The following is a 24,224-nucleotide window of genomic DNA, read 5'->3' on the forward strand; positions in this document are numbered from 1 at the left end:
TGATTGTTTAATGGGGGCACTCCCTTAGTATAAAAGTGTATGTTTTGTGTACACATGACCTGATGAAGATCAAATGGATCGAAACGCTGTCAGTATTTCAACAAAGAACGTCTTTCTTATACCTGTGGTGTGCGGGCTCCATCCAATACCTACACCAGTTGTGATGCAACAGAGTTTGCTGTGACCGTTGTGAATTATGGGTGGTGTGGTTTTTGCCAAGACGGTGGATTGTGGCCCATGCCTTCCTGCTGTTATTTGACATGTTGGTGTTCTCTATATCTTTTCGTCCTGGGCATGACGTTAAACTGTTCCGTTCGAGAGGACCAGCGACCCTCGAATGTAAACGGCCACGAAAGGAAATTATGTGTGTGTGAGGTGTTCTCTATAGGTTGGGTTTCAGGTGGTTGTATTGTAGTAGCTTGACATTTCTTGGAGGGCACTTTCAAGGACAGACTCAATCTTCTGGAAGTCTGCTTGTTGGGTCGTAATGCAGAGGTTGTCGGCGTAGATGAAACGCTGGCATTAGGCATTGGGTAGTGGCTGGTCGTTTGTGTAGATATTGAAAAGGAGGGGGGCGAGCACGCTACCTTGTTGGAGGCCGTTCTTTTGGGCTTTCCATTTACTCCTCTGGTCATTTAACTGGACATAGAAGCGCCTGTTGTTGAGGAGGCTTTTCCTGACCATTGTGCGGTGTTGGACAGTGTCGTAGGCAGCAGAGAGATCTCTGAATGCTGCTCCAGTTATTTGTTTCCCCTCAAACCCATCCTCAATGTGTTGGGTGAGGTTGAGCTCTGTCCAGCACAGGAGCGGCTGGGACGGAAACCAGCTTGGTCTTTAGTCAGCTTGGTATCTATGAGTGGCAACAAGGCGTTGGAGTAGCAGCTTCTCATATAGCCTTGTAGGTGATGCAGAGGGAAATGGGTCGGTAGCTCTTTGTGGATAATGGGTCTTTGCCAGGTTTAGGGATTGCAACCACTTTGGCCTTTTTCCAGACAGAAGGGATGGTTTTCTGTGCTATGCATGTGTTCAGCATCCCCACAAGCCAGGTCTTTCCGTTAGGTCCCAGGTGCTGTATCATTTCTGCTAGTAGGTCATCAATCCCTGCTGCTTTTCCGGGTTTCAACTTTCCCATTGCAGTTTCACGTTCTTCTAGGTCGAAGGGTTTGGTTTGAAGGCTGGCTGATTGTGGTTGGTCTGATACCACTGTGCGATGGTATTCTCCTGTGGGTTGGTGGCGGTCTTGGTCACAACTGGTGGCCAACAGTTGTAACCAACACCGCCACCGACCCACATAGAATACCATCGCACAGTGGTATCAGACCAACCATAATCAGCCATCACTCAAACCAAACCCTTCGACCTAGAAGAACTTGAAACTGCAATGGGAAAGTTGAAACCCGGAAAAGCAGCAGGGATTGATGACCTACTGGCAGAAATGATACAGCACCTGGGACCTAACTCAAGGCCCTGGCTTGTGGGGATGCTGAACACATGCACAGCACAGAAAACCACCCCTTCTGTCTGGAAAAAGGCCAAAGTGGTTGCAATCCCTAAACCTGGCAAAGACCCATTATCCCCGAAGAGCTACCGACCCATTTCCCTCCTCTGCATCACGTCTTTCTTATACCTGTGGTGTGCGGGCTCCATCCAATACCTACACTAGTTGTGATGCAACAGAATTTGCTGTGACCGTTGTGAATTATGGGTGGTGTGGTCTTTGCCAAGACGGTGGATTGTGGCCCATGCCTTCCTGCTGTTATTTGTCATTTGTCATTATGGTGTTCTCTATATCATTTCGTCCTGGGCATGACGTTAAACTGTTCCGTTTGAGAGGACCGGCGACCCTCGAATGTAAACAGCCACGAAAGGAAACTGTGTGTGTGAGGTGTTCTCTATCATTTCATTCCAGACTTCACTGTCTATCTCCTGTGTTTTCCATTCATCTTGAGCGTTACACAGTCGTCTGATGTGCGGGGGGAGGTGCCGGCTAGCGCATAAAGGCACGGACGGGACAGGTGTTTTCTTGACCCATCCCGTGATGATGCGACAGGTGTCATTTAGGGCTGTGTCGACCAATTTGGTGTGACGTGATCGGCTCCAGCTTGAGCAGGAATACTCTGCTGTAGAGAAAGACAGGGCCATGGCAGTTGCACGGATTGTTTGTGGGTCTGCGCCCCACTTGGGAGTTCACTAGTTTTCACAGGATGTTATTGTGGGTGTTGACCGTGGCTTTTGTGTTCTCCAGGTGTTTTTTTTAAGAAGAGTGTCCTGTCCAGTGTAACTCCAAGATACATGGGGTGGGTATGGTTGGAGAGTTTGTGACCATCCCAAGTGACGCTCAGTTCTTTTCTCGCGTCTCGGTTCCTCAGGTGGAAGCTGCATAGTTGGGTTTGTGTGTCTTTCTTTTTCTGTCTTTCTTTCTTAGGACGGAGATCAAGGTAGACGCCATAGGAAGGCTCAACACTAGCCGATGCCCCTAGAGATCCATCCCAAAGCTTCCCTCAGGGAGCACAGCAAGCCAGCTAGCCAGCAAGCCTGCCCAGTCAGCCAACGCAGCCAGTCAGCTCCGCCAGTCAGCCAGTGTAGAAAGTCAGGCTGCCAAGCCAGAGCATATCAGCCCTTGCAGTCAGCCATTGCAGCCATACCAGCCTTGCTCAGTCAGCTCAGCCAGGCCTCTCTTGAGGCCTGGCTCTCTGTCTGCCTGGCCCGGTCTGCCCTGCCCTGCCTTGCAGCAACAGAACCAGCCTTTCTGGAAAGCCAGCCAGCTCAGAATGCGAGCTGAGCAAGCCAGTGCAGCAGCAAGCCCAGACTAGGTTACCGCAGCCTTACTGTGCAGCCACAGCCACTCAGTCTAGACCAGCAGGAGCTGGCCAGGCTCCAACCCTTGCAGTGCAGCCTTAGGCCGGACAGTCCCCCTGCCTGCACTTTGTTGCCTTCCTGGCCTGTCTGCCTGCCTAGGCGCCTCGGTCTTCCTGTCTGTCTGCCTTGGCCTGCCAGTCTGAAACTGGTTTAGACTAACTGCGTGCTTGCCAGCTGCGCTGGCTTGCTGAGCTCGTATTCTGAGCTGGCTGGCTTGCCAGCAAGGCTGGTTCTGTTGCTGCAAGGCAGGGCGGGGCAGACCGGGCCAGGCAGACAGAGAGCCAGGCCTCGAGAGAGGCCTGGCTGAGCTGACTGAGCAAGGCTGGTATGGCTACAATGGTTGACTGCAAGGGCTGATGTGCGCTGGCTTGGCAGCCTGACTTTCTACACTGGCTGACTGGCGGAGCTGGCTGGCTGCGTTGGCTGACTGGGCGGGCTTGCTGGCTAGCTGGCTTGCTGGACTCCCTGAGGGAAGCTTTGGGATGGATCTCTAGGGGCATCGGCTTGTGTTGAGCCTTCCAACGGCGTCTACCTTGATCTTCGTCCTAAGAAAGAAAGACAGAAAAAGAAACACACACACAAACTCAACTATGCAGCTTCCACATGAGGAAGGCAGGCAGGCACGCAGGCAGGCACAAGCTGCCTGCGTGCTTGCTTCGCCCTCCAGTTGCTGCTCCAGTTATTTGTTTTCCCTCAAACCCATCCTCAATGTGTTGGGTGAGGTTGAGCTCTGTCCAGCACAGGACGGGACGGAAACCAGCTTGGTCTTTAGTCAGCTTGGTGTCTATGAGTGGTATGAGGCGTTGGAGTAGCAGCCTCTCTTGTAGGTGATGCAGAGGAGGGAAATGGGTCGGTAGCTCTTTGAGGATGATGGGTCTTTGCCAGGTTTGGGGATTGCAACCACTTTGGCTTTTCTCCAGACAGAAGGGATGGTTTTCTGTGCCATGCATGTGTTCAGCATCCCCACGAGCCAGGTCTTTGCGTTAGGTTCCAGGTGCTGTATAATTTCTGCCAGTATGTCATCAATCCCTGCTGCTTTTCCGGGTTTCAACTTTCCCATTGCAGTTTTGAGTTCTTCTAGGTCGAAGGGTTTGGTTTGAGGGCTGGCTGATTGTGGTTGGTCTGATACCACTGTGCGATGGTATTCTCCTGTGGGTCGTGGCGGTGTTGGTTACGACTGTTGGCCACCAGTTGTGATGCAACAGAGTTCGCTGTGACCGTTGTGAATTATGGGTGGCTCCCTGAGGTCCTTGATCGCCATTGGGTCCAACAGTGGTCATTGAAGCGTGCACACACATGCACACATGCACCTACACACACAGGGGCACATGCGTATGCACACCTGGACCTTTAAATGAACAACAACACAAAAACTAAGGCACTGGTGTCGGACTTCTGGTTTACCGGAACGGGGTTCAACTCCCTGCAGTGCCCTGCTCAATGTGTTGTATTTCATTCATTGGTCCATGGTCTCAGGTCATTGAGCGGCACGCTATAGTGTGCGATTCTTCATCATTGTTGAGGATTTTTTAAAGGTGAAAATCAAGGAAAAGCAAAAGGCTATAGTCCATGGTCACGGACCGCATACTGGTCAAGGTCATTTATACTGGTGAAGATCATTTACTAGTCTTCTAAAGGTCATTTATACTGGTGAAGATCATTTACTAGTCTTCTAAAGGTCATTTATACTGGTCAAGGTAATTTACTAGTCTCATGAAGGTAATTTATACTGGTCAGTCATATACTGGTCACGGTCATTTATACTGGTCAAGGTCATTTGTACTTGTCAAGGTCATTTATACTGGTCAAGGTCATTTACTAGTCTTATTGAAGGTCATTTATACTGCTCAAGGTTATTGATCAATATCAATGACCTTGATGACCCCAAGGTCATTAAGTGGCATGCTATAGTGCGCGATTCTTCATCATTGTTCACGATTTGAAAAAAGGTTAAATCGTGGAAAAGCGAAAGGCTATAGTCCATAGTCTCGGAGGGCATACAAAAATGTGTGGTGCTATACAGGCCGTTCTGGAAAATTTGGGACAGAGGTTCATCGTTGGCATCCAGGGAGTTTATTAAATAATTGTCAATGCCCCAAGGCACAGCACTTTTTTGAGCGTTGACCTCAGTAGAAGGTCTGCTGCCGTGAATTTTACACCTCTCCCACTTAGCGGAGAGTGGGGTGTGGTACAGGACATCTCCCCGAACGCGTGGGTATACTGCATCTACAAGTAGTACAAGATAAATTGAAACCATTGACACCTACTTCGATGGTTCAGTTGTCATCTATGCCGGGGAATTTAGCAGCTCTCATTCAAGCGTTTTTTCAAAATCCAGGTCACACATTTGATTGCAAAACAATCTGTGGTGTCACTCAACAACTAGTGAATAGCATCTTACTTGGCCTTAGGAATGCACAATGACCCATTAGATTTTATACACAAACTAGTAGTTTGGTTGAGTATGTGTGGTGTCCACACAGTTGTTCAAGCAAAACATACAGACATCTGTACATTCTGTGCCTGGACAGTTGAAAGCAATTAACAGAACAATAACGGAGGACAATTTGGAAGAAGATGATGATGATGTGGTTTTATGCAATGAAAGTCTAAATGACAATATGTGTGAAGCTATACCATTACCAATTCTAACATTTCTACAACAGACATCTGCTATCAAAAAATGTCACACACGGCTTGAAGAAGCAGCAGCGCAGGACTCAACATTTAGACGGAAACTTGAGAAATTCAATCTAGCCAACACATCAGTGTCATTAGTGTCTCAGAAATGTTCTAGGACAGAAGTATGCACCATATTAAATAGATTTGTAGAATACACACTTCGGTCTCCTTTCCTTGGAGATGACCTGCTTTGCCTGAAAAGTCTTAGTCTGTATAGTTGTACTCAATGTGGTGACAAGGCCTTACCATCTACAAAGAACATGTCACAATTCATAGTGCAGCCACTTGACGTGTCACAAAAAGGCATCTTAGACACTATTGCACAAATATTACCTGCTCAATCTGAACAATGTGAAACATGTCAGCAGGAAAAGAGCTTATCAACATATGAAGTAATTAACAGCCCACAGACCTTACTTCTCCTGTTAAGAGCTGGCACAAAAATTCCAAAAACGTTCAATTTATCCTGTCTGTACCACCAAAATGAGTATGCTTTGACCAGTATGTGTGTATTTTTCGACAGGCCACCATATGCGTCATTGTACATCCTTAAAGATCATAAATGGCATATCTGGACAAATGAATCGAATGACACAGCAGGCTATACCTTTGAGTTGATGCAAAGAACATCCGCTCGACAGCACACAAAGACAGTAGTAGTTTCTATGTCTACAAACAAATGCATAAATGCACAGACAGATGCAATCAACGCACACAAGTGACACCCATTCCAAAGCTAGAGGTAACTCCTTGACCTGACTTAGCTTGCGTAGAGAAAGTGATTTCATGTCAATGCCCCAAGGCACAGCACTTTTTTGAGCGTTGACCCCAGTAGAAGGTCTGCTGCTGTGAATTTTACACCTCTCTCTCTTAGCGGAGAGTGGGGTGTGGTAGAGGACATCTCCCCGAACACGTGGGTATGTCCAGATAGTTGCCTCGCGGAGGCCTCTTTGTCCAGTGTCCATTCTGGGTCCGGAAACGGTACTTTTTGTCAGCATTGACCCCAGTAGAAGGTCTGCTGCTGTGAATTTTACACCTCTCCCGCTTAGCGGAGAGTGTGGTGTGGTAGAGGACATCTCCCCGAACGCGTGGGTATGTCCAGATAGTTGCCTCGCGGAGGCCTCTTTGTCCAGTGTCCATTCTGGGTCCGGAAACGGTACTTTTTTCAGCGTTGACCACAGTAGAAGGTCTGCTGCTGTGAATTTTACACCTCTCCCGCTTAGCGGAGAGTGGGGTGTGGTACAGGACATCTCCCCGAACGCGTGGGTATGTCCAGATAGTTGCCTCGCGGAGCCGTCTTTTGTCCAGTGTCCATTCTGGGTCCGGAAACGGTACTTTTTGTCAGCCTTGACCCCAGTAGAAGGTCTGCTGCTGTGAATTTTACACCTCTCCCGCTTAGCGGAGAGTGTGGTGTGGTAGAGGACATCTCCCCGAACGTGTGGGTATGTCCAGATAGTTGCCTCGTGGAGGCCTCTTTGTCCAGTGTCCATTCTGGGTCCGGAAACGGTACTTTTTGTCAGCATTGACCCCAGTAGAAGGTCTGCTGCTGTGAATTTTACACCTCTCCCGCTTAGCGGAGAGTGGGGTGTGGTACAGGACATCTCCCCGAACGCGTGGGTATGTCCAGATAGTTGCCTCGCGGAGCCGTCTTTTGTCCAGTGTCCATTCTGGGTCCGGAAACGGTACTTTTTGTCAGCCTTGACCCCAGTAGAAGGTCTGCTGCTGTGAATTTTACACCTCTCCCGCTTAGCGGAGAGTGTGGTGTGGTAGAGGACATCTCCCCGAACGTGTGGGTATGTCCAGATAGTTGCCTCGCGGAGGCCTCTTTGTCCAGTGTCCATTCTGGGTCCGGAAACGGTACTTTTTGTCAGCATTGACCCCAGTAGAAGGTCTGCTGCTGTGAATTTTACACCTCTCCCGCTTAGCGGAGAGTGTGGTGTGGTAGAGGACATCTCCCCGAACGTGTGGGTATGTCCAGATAGTTGCCTCGCGGAGGCCTCTTTGTCCAGTGTCCATTCTGGGTCCGGAAACGGTACTTTTTTCAGCGTTGACCACAGTAGAAGGTCTGCTGCTGTGAATTTTACACCTCTCCCGCTTAGCGGAGAGTGGGGTGTGGTACAGGACATCTCCCCGAACGCGTGGGTATGTCCAGATAGTTGCCTCGCGGAGCCGTCTTTTGTCCAGTGTCCATTCTGGGTCCGGAAACGGTACTTTTTGTCAGCCTTGACCCCAGTAGAAGGTCTGCTACTGTGAATTTTACACCTCTCCCGCTTAGCGGAGAGTGGGGTGTGGTATAGGACATCTCCCCGAACGCGTGGGTATGTCCAGATAGTTGCCTTGCGGAGCCGTCTTTTGTCCAGTGTCCACTTTATAAAGTCCATGCACTCCAGTGAATAGCATTTATCCATTTAGATAACTTTATTATTATTATTATTATAAGGATTTAATTACTTATTCTTACACAGAAACATAATGTGTGTCTTATAGCATCATATAGCATCATTTAAATGCTTAATTTGTAGTTTTAATGTGCAAATTAAACTTTTTTTCAATACTCTAGAGGGTACTCTTATTTTGAAGAGATCGTCCACCGGAAGTCTTAAATTAGCTCACTAGATTAGCTCACTAGACGCTGCCCATTGATTTGAGGAACATGAAAGTGTGAAAAGTTGTGACATTAGTGTTTTCACATAAAAGTTATTTTTGTTGTCAGTAGGCCTACGCGATAACGGGCGGGAACGTAAGAGCAGAAAACGTCCATAGAAATGAAGAGTTTGGGCGTCAACATGTCATCTTGACATCTTTTCACCTGGTTAATGTGTTTGACTGGTGTGAATTCATGTCTGTGGTGTGGGTTTTTAGGCTAACGGCTAAGGAGGACATTCATGTGTAAAACACTGTATATAAACGGTATAAAGACATGGCTGCTGCTAATAGGAACATTATGAGTGAATATTTATACGACATACCGCCTGCTGTGATGTGTCAGTTCTGCCGAATCATGGACAGCCTCTCCAACTCTGACTGGACCAGGTTCGGTAAGACAAGACAACTTAATAATAATATTAACGTGTGTGTGTGTGTGTGTGTGTGTGTGTGTGTGTGTGTGTGTGTGTGTGTGTATTCGTCATATACTATGCAATCAAATAATTTAAATAAATCTGTATACAAGATCATTTCAGAGAGGGAGGGAAATACTAAATTAACTATTAACTACATTTAAAAAAATCGCGGGGCGAGTTGGTAAAGGGGCGAGCAGTCTCGTATTGTGTGTGTGTGTGTGTGTGTGTGTGTGTGTGTGTGTGTGTGTGTGTGTGTGTGTGACTGCATGCGTGCGTGCGAGTCGAAAGAGAGAGAAAGAGAGAGTGCTTGTTTATTTGTTGTTAACCTGTTTGATTCTGGTATAGCTAGGCTACCTTCATAACACTGACTGCAGTCAGTCAGTCAGTGAATAACAATAAGCAGTGGTATAAAGTAACTAAGTAGGCCTAGGCTGCATTTAAGTTATATAACCAAGTAGGCCTATACTGTAGCCTACACAATAACATTTTTAGCATCCTTTTGTATGGAACTGTGCTGTATGATACAGCACACAATTTTAAAAATCACACCCGTGTGAACTGAGTGGTGCAGTGGTAGGAAATGGCCGGCAGGCACATTTGTTTTGCCAACGGCTGATTCGGTCTGGCTTATTAGCCAGGCTAGTCCTACATAGCCTATACTTACTTTTGTACTTTAAAGGGATATTTCACTTTATTTTTTGTGTGGTCATTTCATCTTCTACTCCTGACTACTCAGGCTTTTGTGTACATCCTGGAGAGTTTTTAAGTTGCTTGATTCAGTATTTTGATATATGATATTCATTTTAGCTGTTTTTCTCCAAAATAATTAAATAAAAAAGGAATTGAAAAAACACGTTCAGAAGTGAGGAAAAGTAATTTCATTAACTAGACTGGTGCCCGGCTGTAGAGCACCGAGCCGGTAACGATGGAAGTATGGAGATCCATGCCCCACCCGGCTATGCAATACCCGTTGCATACCGGTGTCACCCGTTGCATACCGGTGTCAGTGTACCCACTCCAACCATCTGTCTGTATCCATTTATGCCCATATATGGATATTTTTGTATCTCTCTCTCTGTGTCCCTTTATTCCTATATACAGGTTCTGTGTCAGGCATGCCCAAATATGGAGTGATGTCAGAACAGGCCAGCTCCATATGAGCCTTGGCAGGGGCCCTATAGCTGTCCAAAGCCCGGACACTCTGTAGTCAGAGCAAGCACGGAACGCACTGAACTCGGGCAGTGTACATGATCTTCCATCAATCCACTATCTATGTTTAGCAAACAACTACAACTTGGACTGTGTATACTGTATACCATCTTCCATCCCTCTGCTATCCGAAAACAAGTACATAATAATAGTATTCTTACTGTAGAGCCCTACATAATTTAGGAAATGAATATGTAGCATACATGTTTATAATTTATTGTCACTAATGCAGTATTGTTTAACTTGAGCTTTTATTTTGTTACTCTCATGGTCCTGCCTACTGGTACCTATCTGTGCCAGTGTGTTAGAATACCGAGTGGACTTGACGTTTTGGCGAATCGCCTAGACCACTCGCCCAGACCACTCGCCAAGGGCGAGTGGCTACCGTGTGTTATCAGTGCGAGGGGGTTGGCATAATATTGTAAGCCAACAATGATATAACCTTTGTATGGGGAAAATAAAGAGGAAATACAAAACGGGATTTCCTTGTTATAAAAACACGACAGAGAAGAGGGATTGAAAGAAATTTAGATATAGGTTCCAATAATGGTGTAGGCTACACTGCAGTGCATGTAGACCACAAGGCAATTCTCTAAAAACACTTAACCCCTAACTGCTCCCAGGGTGCCATATTAATGGCAGCCACTGCTTCTATTAGTTGGGATGGGTAAATGCAGAAGACCAATTATTATGTTTAAATGTGCTGTAGCCCAATAACCCCAACAAAGGGTATTTGCAAACAAAGAGAATGTTTTAATTTGTAAACAAATCCCCACCTTCCTTCCCTCCCTCGCTCCGACCTCCCACTGAGAAAAACACTCCAATAAGGAAAAAAGGAACAAACAATAAAATCATTATATACACAGGGGACAGGGACACTGGCGTGAACATCAGACTACCAAAATAGGAAATGAAAACAAGACTAACTAGGAATAAGAAACTAAAAGGAGTGCACAGTTAGGGGAATACAAAACAAAGCCCCGAACCAACATTACCATACATCACTGCTCTTCAGCTTCTACAGAATTAAAGGAGAATTCCTTTCTTGGGTTTTTTTAACGAGTGGTAGTGGCAAAAGAAATTCTGAGGTGAGCTCAGCTCAGAGTATGTGTGGCTGCATGCTAGGTCTTACAGTGCGTTTTAACAGCGGGCGACAGCCTGCGTATTTTCCGGAAGTGCGTTTCTTTTGTCCATGGGACCCGGCGACTACCAGCGATAGCAGGTGAAGAGGCGATAGTGGAAAAGTGGGCGGAGAAAAATATTGTATCTTTGGACGTCATCGTCCGGCGATAGCCAATCAAATTCATGTGTTGCTTTGTTTACCCTCCATATCACCAATACGAGGACCTAGAAATGACAGCAGGCACGCCTAGGTTTGTACACCCAGAGTCGCCGTTCTCCTGCTGTTAAAACGTATTGTTATGCTCTCTCGCGTGTTACAGAAGCGCCGTTGGGACAAAACAGGCCTACAATTGAAAGGTTTCATGACATTAATGTTCATTTATTTAAATGTTTTGTTTTTGTTTGACTTTTTCCATGACCTCAATTACACCCTAAAAAACTGAACTTTGAACATTCAGTGGATTTTCTATGGGCTGGAGTTTTCTCTGGGGTTTGGAAGCCCTTTGAGCTACAATGAAAACAGGCAAAACAGTAAAACAGTGACATCTGCTGGAAAACCCTATTGACATATATGGGATTTGCAGGCTGTGGCATCACAAACAGCAGGAAAATCCGAGCACATGTTAGAGCCAGAAAACCCCAGACCACAAAACATCTACTGAATGTTAAAAGTTTAGGTTTTTTGGGTGCAATTGAGCTTCAGAAAACCTACAAAAACTAAGAATTACAAAAACTTTTTTTTATGTCACAAAGTTTTATTAATCATATTTATTTTTGAGGGGCGCTAGCCCCTCCTATGTCCAGCTTTGAGGGTGTGTGTAAACACAAACATTGAAGAGTGAGGATGCAAATTCTGATTGGCCGGAATGAGATGATGTATGATGATGGACGATGATAAGAGCGCCCCTCACTTCACACGGGTGTGATTTCTTTCCTGACATGCAGCCTCTGCAGTGCTGCCAGACCAGACTCAAGTCCGATTGGCTGAGAGGAGAGAGATGCGGACTGACAAGGTGATGAACTACTGGGCGAACAAGAATGGCACGGTTGGCCATCTGATCCAACTATTGGAATGTCAGGAGCAGTTCAGAGCCCGCGACCTCATCCTCAGTTGTAAGACCTCACCTCTTGTTATTATTATTAGGGCTGTCATGATTACAAATTTAAGTTGACGGTTAATTGTTACACAAACAATTGCGATTATAAGGATCCCGGTCCAGGCCCCTAATTATTATTCTGACTCTGACATTTTTTATTTATATCTTTCTCACGTTTCTCTTTCTCACGTCTCTCTTTCTCACGTCTCTCTCTCTCTCTCTCTCTCTCTCTCTCTCTCTCTCTCTCTCTCTCTCTCTCTCTCTCTCTCTCTCTCTCTCTCTCTCTCTCTCTCTCTCTCTCTCTCTCTCTCTCTCTCTCTCTCTCTCTCTCTCTCTCTCTCTCCAGGGAGTCCGGAGTATGTGAAACCCCCGCCTCTCCCTTCCCCTACGGTTGCTCAACTTGCTCCCCCTCGTCCGGATTCCCCCCAACCCTCTCCCACCCTGCCCACCAACACTTTTAACATCACTGGTAAGAAACATGCAGTCAAAGTAGAAACAAATCGAGCACAACTATATTATACTATTTCAGTTTGACAGCGCCATCTAGTGACTACACACACAAAATGACCATATACCCAACATACTGGGCCAGCAGTTGGGTCAGCAACATGATCTTGGAATACAAAGTGTCTTGCTCAGGGACACCTCGATACATTGCCGGGGCCTGTTCCGGGAATCAAACCTGGGACCGACCTTCTATTTCCCAGGCGGCCTCTCTATACCCAACAGGCAGCCGCTAGCAATGAACAGGATGCTATGATGATTGACAGTGTCAGTGTGTGTGTGTGTGTGTGTGTGTGTGTGTGTGTGTGTGTGTTCAGTCGAAGTAAGCAGAACCCCACTTCCCAAGCCAGGCCCCCCTCCCTCCAGTTTACAGTCAGGAATACAACAACACACACAGGTAACACACTCACACACACATCTGAGGAATCGATCAAAACAATACCCATCAGCATTTTATACAGTAGCTTGTGTGTGTATGTTGGTTGTCTTAAATCTTTCTCTCTCTCTCTCTCTCTCTCTCTCTCTCTCTCTCTCTCTCTCTCTCTCTCTCCCCCTCCCCTAATACCCCCACCAGCCGCCTCCAGTCAGCGTTTGGGTTCTGGGTGGAGAAGCCATGTGTTGGAGCTATGAGGAGCTGGAGGAGGGGACCGACCGGTTCTCTGAGATGAGACAGATCGGGGAGGGAGGGTTTGGGAACGTGTACAGAGCTACCATGAGGAACAAAACCTATGCTGTCAAAAGACTGAAAAAGGTACAGTCTGCCCTGCTACGTCTGTCTCAAATGTTTTATAATTGTTTGATTTGTTGTTTAACCCATTTTAGGCCTGACCTCAAAAATAAATAAAAAATCTTCTAAATCCTCCAGTTTTCTGAAATAAAAATGTTCACGATTTTTCAAAAATAGCAGACCTACAAGCTCGTAGCACGCCACTCGGTGGCGCTATGAGCTTGTAGATCTGCTATTTGTCAATAGCTAAATTATAATATGTTTAAAACACCAAAAGGGGTTCCCGCCCAAAATGGATTAATATTTGAAATCAAATAAATATATATAAATTTATATATTTGAATTTAAAGCTGCATTGTGAAAGAAATCTCATACTTAACGATTTCATGGAGACCAATATGTGCCCGTCGTTTGATTTGTTATAGTATAATTGTATGTTATTAATCAGTTTAATTAATGTGTGCTTTTGTTTAAAGGATTGTGCTTTAGACTGGAGTCTTGTAAAGGAAAGTTTCAGTACAGAGATGGACAAACTATCACAGTAAGAATATTTAAACCATATCCATCCATCCATCTACCCATCATGCGTGCATGCGTGGATTTACTGTTAAGGGCAGTCCATACTGTCTCCGACCATCAAACTTTTCGTCGGAAAGCTCCGGTACAACTACAACATGACGTAACTCGCAACTTCTGAAACGCATTCCTCCGAATTTTTGTTCTGAAAGCTGCACTCCCATATGTTGTGACTCGCCGAACTCTACTTCGGAGAAAAAAATCAAAAAGTTCGGTGGTCGGAGACAGTATGGACTGCCCTTTACTCTCACCTCAATGTGCGTGTGTGCGCGTGTGCGTGCGTGTGTGTGTGTGCGTGCGTGCGCAGGTACAGACATCCTAACATAGTAGAGTTGTTAGGGTACAGCATAGGAGGAGGTAGTTACTGCCTGCTGTACAACTACATGGAGCTGGGCTCTCTGGAAGACCAGCTACACAAGGTAACTGCTTCATGTCCATACAAGATTATTAAGTGTTTTCTTTAACATTATTAAATAGTTTCATACATTATTCAGGAATTCTATATAACATTATTAACGGACAACATTGGTATCTTTTTTGAATGTAACTATTAAGCTCTCTTGGTGCAGTACAAAAATAATTGCACTTCCAATTCTAATTTGTTTTTAAGTTTTTCAAAAAACAAAACAAACGCTGTGGAGGGGAAACCTTCTCCGTCCGCCAGACGGAAATTATTTTATTTACTCCACAGTGCCCTCTACAGATTTGGTCAATCGATCTGTAGAGGGCAGGCTGAACGAGAACGTGGAAATGGGCTTCAGTAGCCTGCCTCTATGCACACAGAATAAAGGTCCCTGCACACTGCTGCGTTTGATGATGCCAATTAAGCTTTGTTCCATTTAGTTTAGTGTACACTGTACAGTGGTTGTCATTTCAAGTACACTCAGAGTTACACACACACACGGGGCTATTTGCAACCCACTCAAGTACACTTATGAGACCCCACTGACTTGTGTAGCAGTCAGTGATCCAACATGCACAATAGCAGCAGGCTGACTCTGTTTGACCAGAATGGAACAGAGCCTTCGTTATAGTATCATCAACATCTGTGAAGGAAGTCTAGGGAAGGGGGCCGGCAGTAGGAAGAGTTATTCTGTGTGCATAGAGCTTATTCCCCTTGGTTTGTGTTAGTTAATTTGTGAGTATGTGTCTGTTCCAGGCTGCCGGGAGCCTCTCCTGGTCACAGCGTGTCAGTGTGCTTGAAGGAGCCTCCAGAGCTCTACAGTTCCTCCACAGTTCTCCGGTACCTCTGATACATAGAGATGTGAAGAGGTATCACCATCACACTAGTACTAGTCTAGATAGTACATCCTCAGTGCTAATTTCACTCTCAGAGTGGACAAATGTAAGCAACTGGACCATGGTATGGGTTACATTTGTACACTCCCGGTGTGCACAAATGGAGAGAGGGGGAGTACTACTGTTATTATTGTTACTGTAAATACTTAGTAACACTACCTGTAAGACGCCTGGGGGGCGAGAAGCGACCTTGCCCTTCATGCACTGGCCATATATGGAGTGTGTCTTGAGTGTACAGGGTTTGATGAGGTCAGATGAACATATGGAATGTCAGAACAGGTCAGCTCCATATATGGAGATCTAAGGGTGCCAGCGGTGGCAGTGTCTTGAGTGTACAGGGTTTGACGAGGGCACAGGTAGGGCCGGGCCTTAATTTTCGGGCCTGTTTAGAACTCTTTTCGCCGGCTGCCAGGCACGGCTGCACAAATAACTTTGGGGCAGGCCCGTCTAGAGTTTGAAATTTGAATCGGTCAAAAGGGAGACATCGAAGAGGAAGGATGGATGGGGAAGGATCAACATATGGAATGTCAGAACAGGTTCTGACATATATCCATATACTAATACTGATGACATCAGGGATGTCCATATGGGCTTAATTGCGACAGCAGGTTGCATTTACTATGATATGATCCCTGATTTACTATCATCCCTGATGATATCATAGTGATTTCACGAGACCTGGGCACAATATATGGGGGCTTTCCCCATGTATGGGGATTTTACTATCATCCCATATGATCTCATAGTGATGTCACGAGACCTGGGCACAATATATGACGTGACAAATTGAGTGACAAATATCACACCTGTGTGAAGTCAGGGGCGCTCTTATCATTATACATCATCTCATGAACAGCTGAATTGATATGATTGGTTAGCCGATTTGCTCGTCTACATATGACGTAAATTCCCTTCATTGTCAAAATGTCAACGACATTTAATGTTTGTGTTGCCACAAATGTACGTCATATTTGGTGGACATTTGACCTAATTTCTCCTTTCATTGTCAATGGCACATATACAGACAAAAGCTGTATATAGGAGCCCCTCCTATATACAGTATAGTATAATAGTATAATATTGTGACATGTCCCCACACGTCTCAATATTGTATGGGGATTGTGAGTGACATGACGTGACGTGGCAAAAAATGCAATAGTTAACTGCGACCTTCGGTCGCAATTATGTCTACTATTACTGCTAATATTAGACTCATTCATATTACTACTGCTAATTAAATTCTTTCCATCTGTCCCTGTTTGTTATTGTCTTTTTTGGGGAGTCCAGTTCTAACATTTTATTGGACCAGTATCTGGTTCCTAAACTGGGAGACTTTGGTCTGGCTCGGTTCTCTAAGCCTCCAGATATGAATTCAGCTGGTAAGAGCGCCTCGGTGGCGTTGACCTCCAAAGTCTGCGGGACGCTGCCTTACCTTCCAGATGAGTACGTGTTTAATGGGGAACTGGGAACGGCAGTGGACGTCTACAGCTTTGGAGTGGTGAGACACTGAATGAATGGCCTAACATGCTTTGTCAGAATTGTATTCTATATACAAGAACATACGACTATGACTTGTTCTATACTACCACATTCCACTCATGCATTGGCCTGTGAAGAGTTAGGTTTCCAGTGTGTTTCCACTACCTCATAAAAAAACAGAATTGTTGGAGTGTGGAGTTTGCATGATCATAGGGCAGGAGTCTATCTCCTGTTTCTGTAGCGTGAGGCAGCTTGATGTACAAGTACACCCCCTGGACATGACGCTAGTATGTCGCAGGGACTTACCCCCAATCCAACCCTTGATGCCGAGTGTCAAGCAGGGAGGCACTGGGTCCCATTTTTAGAGTCTTTGGTATGACCCGGCCGGGGATTGAACCCCAACCTCCCAGTCTCAGGGCGGACACTCTACCCACAAGGCCACTGAGCTGTAAATAAAAAACATAATTCATGTTTGTTATTATTTAAAAGGTCGGTATATCCACGGGCATAATAGCATGATGATGCCATTACAAAACATGGGCTACATGGAAGAAATGTGATTAATAAAACGAAATTAACTGAATTAAGCAGTCACATAGTCTCTGTGACATGCTGTTCTTTCTAAATTTTACAGAGTATAGAGATCGACTACTATGCAATCAAATAAATCTGTATACAAGATAATTTCAGAGAGGGAGGGAAATACTAAATTAACTGTTAACTACATTAAAAGAAATCGCTGGGGCGAGTTGGTAAAGGGGCGAGAGTCTCATTCTAGGGTAGGTACCCTCACAAAAAACATGCAGCGATCCTGGTGTCTATACTGCCTCCCCCTGGTCAGCCTGATGGATGGGAAAGGAACTGGTTGGAAACTTGGAATAACATGTTACTTCTACGACACGCACTATGTCCTACCGGGGAAACTCCCCCCTGTCGGGTGATAAGAAGCAGTCGGCTCACTCCTCATGCATTGAAGGAAGCATGAGCTCAGTTCAGGGCCTTCCCCAGGTTGGCAGAGGGAGAGTAGTGCCCAGGATTACAGTTTAGGCATTGGCACTGGGTGAAAAAATGGGTGACACAAGTTGTGGCATAAAACATTCCCATGAAAAGGAAAAAAAATAATTTGTCGTGTTGCATTACCTTCCTTGTGCGTGTTTTAGTAGTGCATAGGACTTTTAATGTGTTTGCTATTTTATATTGGCATCTCTCATGCACTTGACTTTATAAATAAAATATATACATTATTGTTCTTTTAGGTTTTGTTGGAGGTCATTACAGGCCGCAGAGCTCTGCAAATGGATACACACTCGAAACCTGTGTATCTGGTGAGAAATCTCACACACACACACACACACACACACAAAAAATATTTATGTATATATACACATATGAATACAGTAATTATGATCTGATAAGAAACTAGTGATATGTCTAAAATTGTTATCTGATAATAAAACAGATGTGTATATAATTTGTATCTGATAAGTAAACTAGAGATATTTGTATAATTATTATCTGATAAGAAACGAGATAATTTCACCCATTATCTTATAGTCTACCGGTAAATGTGACGTCACGATAAACTGCGGTTCAGCCGCATTGATATACACTGAGGTTCCGTCTCCAATCCATTCAGAGAGACCTGGTTCTGGAGGCCCAGGACAGTACCAGTGGAACCAGTGGGTCCAGTAGACTTAGTGGCTCTCAGAGTCGCTGGGTCTCTGCCGGTCTGTATATCCGTCAGCACCACTTGGATGCAAATATCCACATGCAGTCTTATGTGGGACCAACTGAGAGGGCTGCAGGTAAGACTTGGACTTTATCCTATCTGAAAGGATGTTATGGTAATATGGTGGTAATAAAAAAAAGCTATACGCAATATACACAATGAGCTATATATTGATGATATGAGAAGCTTTGTCAGTAGACAGGCGTGTCATCGCCTGTCTACTTCCTGATTGGTTAGTCATTTTGACCAGGGTTTTTTGTTCCCCGACCAATGACAAAGCTTCTAGTAACATCTTTGAATGCAGATTGCAGCCCCTAGATGTGTCACAGAGCCGTGAATTTCCGTTTGTGTCCGAGCATAGGCATGGCTGAGGCATGGTAACGCCCCGCCTGCCTGTGATTGGTCTACTGACACTGCCCGTCTTGACTGTCAAGAAATAAATAAAAATAAATAATAGGCTACAAGAGAATGACAGCTTGGGCAAACTTATTGTTTATACCGTTTGCTTTGATACTGTTGATTATTGTGTATTAATCTAATTATAGTAAACTAATACTATTACACTAAAAAGGATATAGATGAGGGGAAAATAGACCTTTTTATTGTACAATAATGTTTCAAGTTTACACATACAAACAAATTACACACAAACACACAAACACTTTATTTTAGAACACACCCAAATCAAATCATATTATGGCGTGCATGTTCAATCAATTATTCCATCAAAGCAAACGGCATAAGCATACTATCCCACCACCCTCGCCAGCATATCCACCTCGGAGGACAGTGTCGGTAGGCCAATCACAGGCAGGCGGGGCGTTACCATGCCTATGCTCGGCCACAAACGGTATTCACGCGTCACAGAGACTACATTTTTTGGGAGCCTTTAACCCATTGCTGGCTGTCTAAATACAAAAAAAAAAGAAAAGGTCATTACATTTTTACATATTATTGCTTATATTATTACTTTAAAGTCAGTCTGTGTAACATCCATTGTAGTAGTAGTTTTGGTGATACCTCTGTTATTGTAGCTCTGTTGTCTGTAACTGTTGGAACGGCAAGGCCCAGAGTTCCATTTGAAACAAGAATACAGAATTAGGCCTACTGCTCCAAAATGAGCGCTACAGAAACAGTCTGTATTGACTTTAAATTTAGAGCAGCCATACGTGGAGAGACCATCTTGTAATCAATCGGATGGTCAGCGGTTCTCCTCCCAGCCCTGATAACCACCTGAGCAGCCATCAGCTGGGTGCTGAAACAGAATTCCTCCTTTCCAAAATACATGAGTACATTTCCAATGCCTGTGTCGTTTTGGCATGAGTGTCGGGGGCAGACATTTGTGACTAAAAATAGTCTTTAGAGAACACAAAAAAACACCTTTTATGTGGAATCGTTATTGTGAATAATATATAAGGGAATGATTATATCAAGAATACAGTAACTATGTTACACAGTATGGTAATGTAATGTATTAATGTGTGTATGTAATTTGTGATCCTCATACTTCTGGTTTGTCTTGTAAAAGCTGCTCATGGGTCAGTAGAAGTGGGTGGTCCTGTTGGCTGTGTGGATCTGTGTGCTCTGGCCGTTAACTGTCTGCAAAAACTGAGAAAGAAGAGACCTGACATGAAAAAGGTATACAAAGCAACGTGACTGATACAAAGCACAAGTGCACAACACAACTGTACTAATCCCAACACAGCAACTATACAGAAACCCTGACACAACTCAACAAAACACAGCACATCCCATCAGATCTGAAATGTGAAGAACCTTAGACCTTTCATGGTTCCTCAGAGTCAGAACTGTAGATGGGTAGGAGAAGCTAGGTTGAGGCTGCTGGTCTTCAACAAGATATGGATGCTATTCTGAAGCTGAAAGCTGAAACCACAAAATCATGCTCCTGTCCCTGATGCAGAATTTAACAGCTTACTTCACCCAAGCCATATAAGTTATATACCATATACTTCTCTTCTACCGATTTGACCATTTTATGTGGAAATAGTGTGTGGATTGCTTGAATTTCCTTCTATAGCCTTTATTCAGTAGGATAGTCTTTGTCAACTTTATAAATTATGTCAGATTTTGGTGCTCTATCTATACGACACACAATACATAATGTGTTAGACTTTCAAGCATACAGCTTCAGTGTGTGTGTGTGTGTGTGTGTGTGTGTGTGTGTGTTTCAGGTATTTGAGAAGATCCAGGATGTCTCCAGCCTTCTGCAGAAAACCTTCCCCCGCCCGCCTCCTCCTGTCTCCGTGGAGATGGGATTATGTCCACTAGAAGACGGAGTCCACTGTCTCAGCCTGTCCTCTTCCTCCTCTCGCACACCTCCCCCTCCACACCACTCAGCTTCTCATCCCTCTCTCTCCTCCTCTGTCTCCTCCTGTCCCTCCTCGCCTTCGTCTCTCGCCTCCTCTCATTCCTCTCTCTCCTCTCATTCCTCTCTCCGTTCCGCTGCGTTTGTTGGTCCATGTGAGTCAGACGAGAGTCAAGGATACTCCCAATACAGTGCTCTACCGAAGGACCCTGCAGGGCATGCTGCTGTAACTGGGAAACATCATAGCCCTCCAGATCTCTATACTAGCGACCAGTCCGCGAGGGCTGCTTCTATAGGGGCCACAGCCGGTACCAGCCATGAGAATTACCTAGGAGCTTATGGTACTCAAAGGAGCAACCAAGAGCTCTATCCAGGGACCTACCAAGGGAACAACCAAGCGTCCTGCAATGCTCAAGGGAACTATGGAGGCTGTAGAACTTTCAAAGGGAACTACCAAGGACCCTTTTTTTCTGCCCCCTACAGGACACAGGGGCCCTACCCAGGGGACTATGGTAGCAGAGAAGCCTCGTCTCCTGCAGGTTCCCTGCGGTCCGTGTCTCCTGCTAACTCAGGTAGCTAACCACACAGCTCCTAGTGCCAAGTATTAATTAATTAATTATTCCGCCACTGCCACCGTCTTATTTTGAACGCCAACTGGTCCCGTGTGAACAGTAACGAACGACACCGGCTGTGTTTACTTGCTGCACTATCGTAGTTTCTTTCACCCGAAACATACATTTTGTAACTGTGATCATTGGTGCTTTAGTTATGGGCTGTGAATAAAGCTTGTTTTGGAAAAGAAATGCAAAACTGGGAAAATAATCTGAGATAAATGCTTTTTAGTAAATCTGTTTTACATTGAGGCGGACAGAGGCAGACTTTTCACTTCTGGTTAATTTCCGGTTTTATCAGTTGCCTGGCAACATAGAGCCATTCATACATTGCATACGAGCGCAACCTAAACTTAAAATCTACATGCTGAGTTTTGTTTTTTTTTCCCCTGGGGGAATCCTTGACTACTATTTAACTATTACTACCGCTACTAATATATCATGTGACTAATATATACGTGTTGTGTTGTGTTGTGTTGTGTTGTGTTGTGTTGTGTTGTGTTAGGTGGACTGAGCAGCAGAGAGGAAAGCAGAGCACCAGAGGAGAGTGATGAACTGGATTACAATGTTGACTGACTGGTTTTGGCAGGTTTATATCTGCACAATGAAATGTGAGACTGACAGGCAGGCAGAAATACATACTTATAGTCAATGGTGGGCCAACAGTGGTGGTTTTATGCAATCGCTGTCACTGGAGGTTGTCTGCTACTAGGTGTGTGTGTATGGGTTGGACCCACCAACAATCACACATGAGTTGCATAAACCAATTTAAATTTATAGCCTAAAGGTGCGTTCAGACTTGGAGGGTTAGAGCGGCGCGATTACATACAAAGTCAATGCAAAGACAAGAAGTTGCGCGAGCGCCGCGAGGTGAATATTTAAATTCAAGTCTGAACGCACCTTAAGTAATAATGAAGTCAGCACTTAAACAGACAGGCGCTCTTAAAGTTTCAGAAAATAGTGAAGGGTGAAGGGTTTTATTGAAGGTGTGGTACGGTAGGGCTTGTGGGGATGGCTGTGGCTACAATGCCTGGGCACACTGGGCCAGCGACTAGGCTGTAGAGGGGGATTAAACATGTGAAACATGGAAGGCAGTGGTGAGCAAATGTGGGTAGAAAGGGAATGTCAGGCATATGAGTTGAGCCGTGGTCAAATTTCCTACTGAGGCAGTTTGAACATTGAACACGCAGGAGTCGCCGCCGAGTCGGTCCACAGCTGGACCAGTTGCTGTGCCTGGTTCAACTCCCATAATGCCGTTCACACACCACCAGTAGCAGTGTGTGTGCAAATGTTTGACTTTGTTAATAAATATTTCATTGCTTTGTTTTAGACTACACTCTATGCAGCGCAATTCCGGTTTCCGTAAAATGTCAACTTGCACTCGCTGAGGCTGCATGTTTATTCTTGTGCCCTGCAGTATGCAAATTAATGCGAATGAGTAGCCGACCTATCCGTGCAGTGTGTGCCCTCTGTCTGCGAATGGACATTTTTAAGGGGATCACTGCTAATGTGTGCCAAATAGGACCTCCACTGTTTAACACATAAACGACCAAAGTGGAAAAAGCAGCAGTCTAAAATAAAAGGTGCAAGACTGGCTCAAATGCAATTTATTCATATTTTATTCAGAACGCTACGTGTTTCGGCGACATCCTTCTTCAGAGCAGATTTAAAAAGTGCCCACTGTTGTATGTATTTGGCAGCAGCATTAGATGTGAGATAATGCCAGTATTCCACTACACAGTACACATTTTTCAGGTTAAATGTTTATTTGTTTTAACACATTTTAGCTGAATAATCATGAAATAATTCACAAATCAAAATGGAACATGGTGCAGTTTTGTGTCTTTGTGTTTCCAGTGTGTTGTCGTCTTTGTGGCCGAATATTATATTATTATAACTACACAAACACAAGTTGATTAATTTTGGCATAAATAATAATAAAATGTCAAACTAAAATATGAGACTAGTTATTAGACATTGTACTGGTACGGATTTGTTTTTCTCTTGCTATAACCTATTTATTTGTGTGTATTAATTCGAACACATGTATTACCTGTCAGTCACATAATTTCATGGGAGTATTAAAATGTAGTTATTGTGTTTTGCGCTCTTCTTGTTTGAAGCAACTACAGTACTGTACCTCAAAATGAGCCATATGGGTATTAGTAATACTTGCACAGATGTATTGAACCATATGGATTCATGCAAAACATTTGATGTGAATTATTTTGGAGACTGGGAATGACAGAGAGTTGCACTGTGATTGGATAGTTGATTGTCAGGCTGCTCTAGGCCTATAGTATATAGTTACAAATGTTATGAGTGTGTGTTTGTGTACTGTACTCTCTCTCTCTCTTAAATGTATGTTATACAACGATTTGCTATTTTCAATACTCACTCAGTGACTGAAAATATTTGCTGATAACTGACACATCCCTTCTGAATGACAAAAGAAAGTCTGCACAGTGTGTTGACTTTATATGTAATTTTGCCCATTAGTCCTGTGCCTGTCCTGCCCTTTAAATGGATGTGCAATATAATTTTCCTTATTATAATTTGCATTATCCTTACTGACACATACATGTGACATGACATGGGATGGCTGTCAATATTGTTGTCTTCTTTAGCTCCTTGTAAAGCCTGATCTGTGAAAATCCATCCCAGCTCTAAGATCCTCCAATCATTTGGGAACTGGTATGGGAAGTTTCCCCAATTGGAACATTCTACATAATTCCTACAGCATTGTGGTTGAGATCATCATAAAAAAGACGCCTGAAATAAACTTGCAAATTGTTTTGACTGCTTTCACTACAGCGAGATATGTGTATTCTTAGTGAATTTCTCTACTCAGATGTCAGAAATTTGGTATGATTAATACCAAGAAGGAACTGGTAAAGTTCCACCATACATTTTGAACTAATGAACTAAGACAGGGCCTCCCT

The 24,224-nt window shown here is 44.5% G+C and overlaps 1 protein-coding gene across 2 annotated transcripts; it reads left to right on the top strand.

Annotated features, from left to right (window-relative positions):
* Positions 1–8,184: 8,184 nt before the first annotated feature.
* On the top strand, positions 8,185–24,183 carry irak1 (interleukin-1 receptor-associated kinase 1). Of its 2 annotated transcripts, none has more exons than XM_083769042.1 (14): positions 8,185–8,579; positions 11,880–12,047; positions 12,378–12,500; positions 12,853–12,932; positions 13,110–13,286; positions 13,739–13,803; positions 14,146–14,257; positions 14,998–15,110; positions 16,425–16,635; positions 17,873–17,941; positions 18,253–18,421; positions 19,889–19,983; positions 20,538–21,243; positions 21,788–24,183. In XM_083769042.1, exons 1-14 carry the CDS (start codon positions 8,462–8,464, stop codon positions 21,856–21,858), a joined length of 2,277 nt encoding a protein of 758 aa, XP_083625168.1. In that variant the 5' UTR covers positions 8,185–8,461; the 3' UTR covers positions 21,859–24,183. The 2 variants fall into 2 exon arrangements, with proteins under 2 accessions (XP_083625168.1, XP_083625167.1); XM_083769041.1 differs by having other exon boundaries at positions 19,874–19,983; positions 21,788–24,182.
* Positions 24,184–24,224: the final 41 nt, after the last annotated feature.

Source organism: Protomyctophum parallelum (assembly GCF_964188405.1).
Source record: "Protomyctophum parallelum genome assembly, chromosome: 7".
Classification (NCBI taxonomy): Eukaryota; Metazoa; Chordata; class Actinopteri; order Myctophiformes; family Myctophidae; genus Protomyctophum; species Protomyctophum parallelum.

Excerpts from the sequence above, each read along its gene's own strand:
- irak1 (XM_083769041.1), top strand. The coding sequence starts at position 8,462 with ATGGCTGCTGCTAATAGGAACATTATGAGTGAATATTTATACGACATA. Across the intron at positions 8,580-11,879 it reads CTCTGACTGGACCAGGTTCG|CCTCTGCAGTGCTGCCAGAC; the intron begins GTAAGACAAGAC and ends CCTGACATGCAG. Across the intron at positions 21,244-21,787 it reads CGTGTCTCCTGCTAACTCAG|GTGGACTGAGCAGCAGAGAG; the intron begins GTAGCTAACCAC and ends GTGTTGTGTTAG.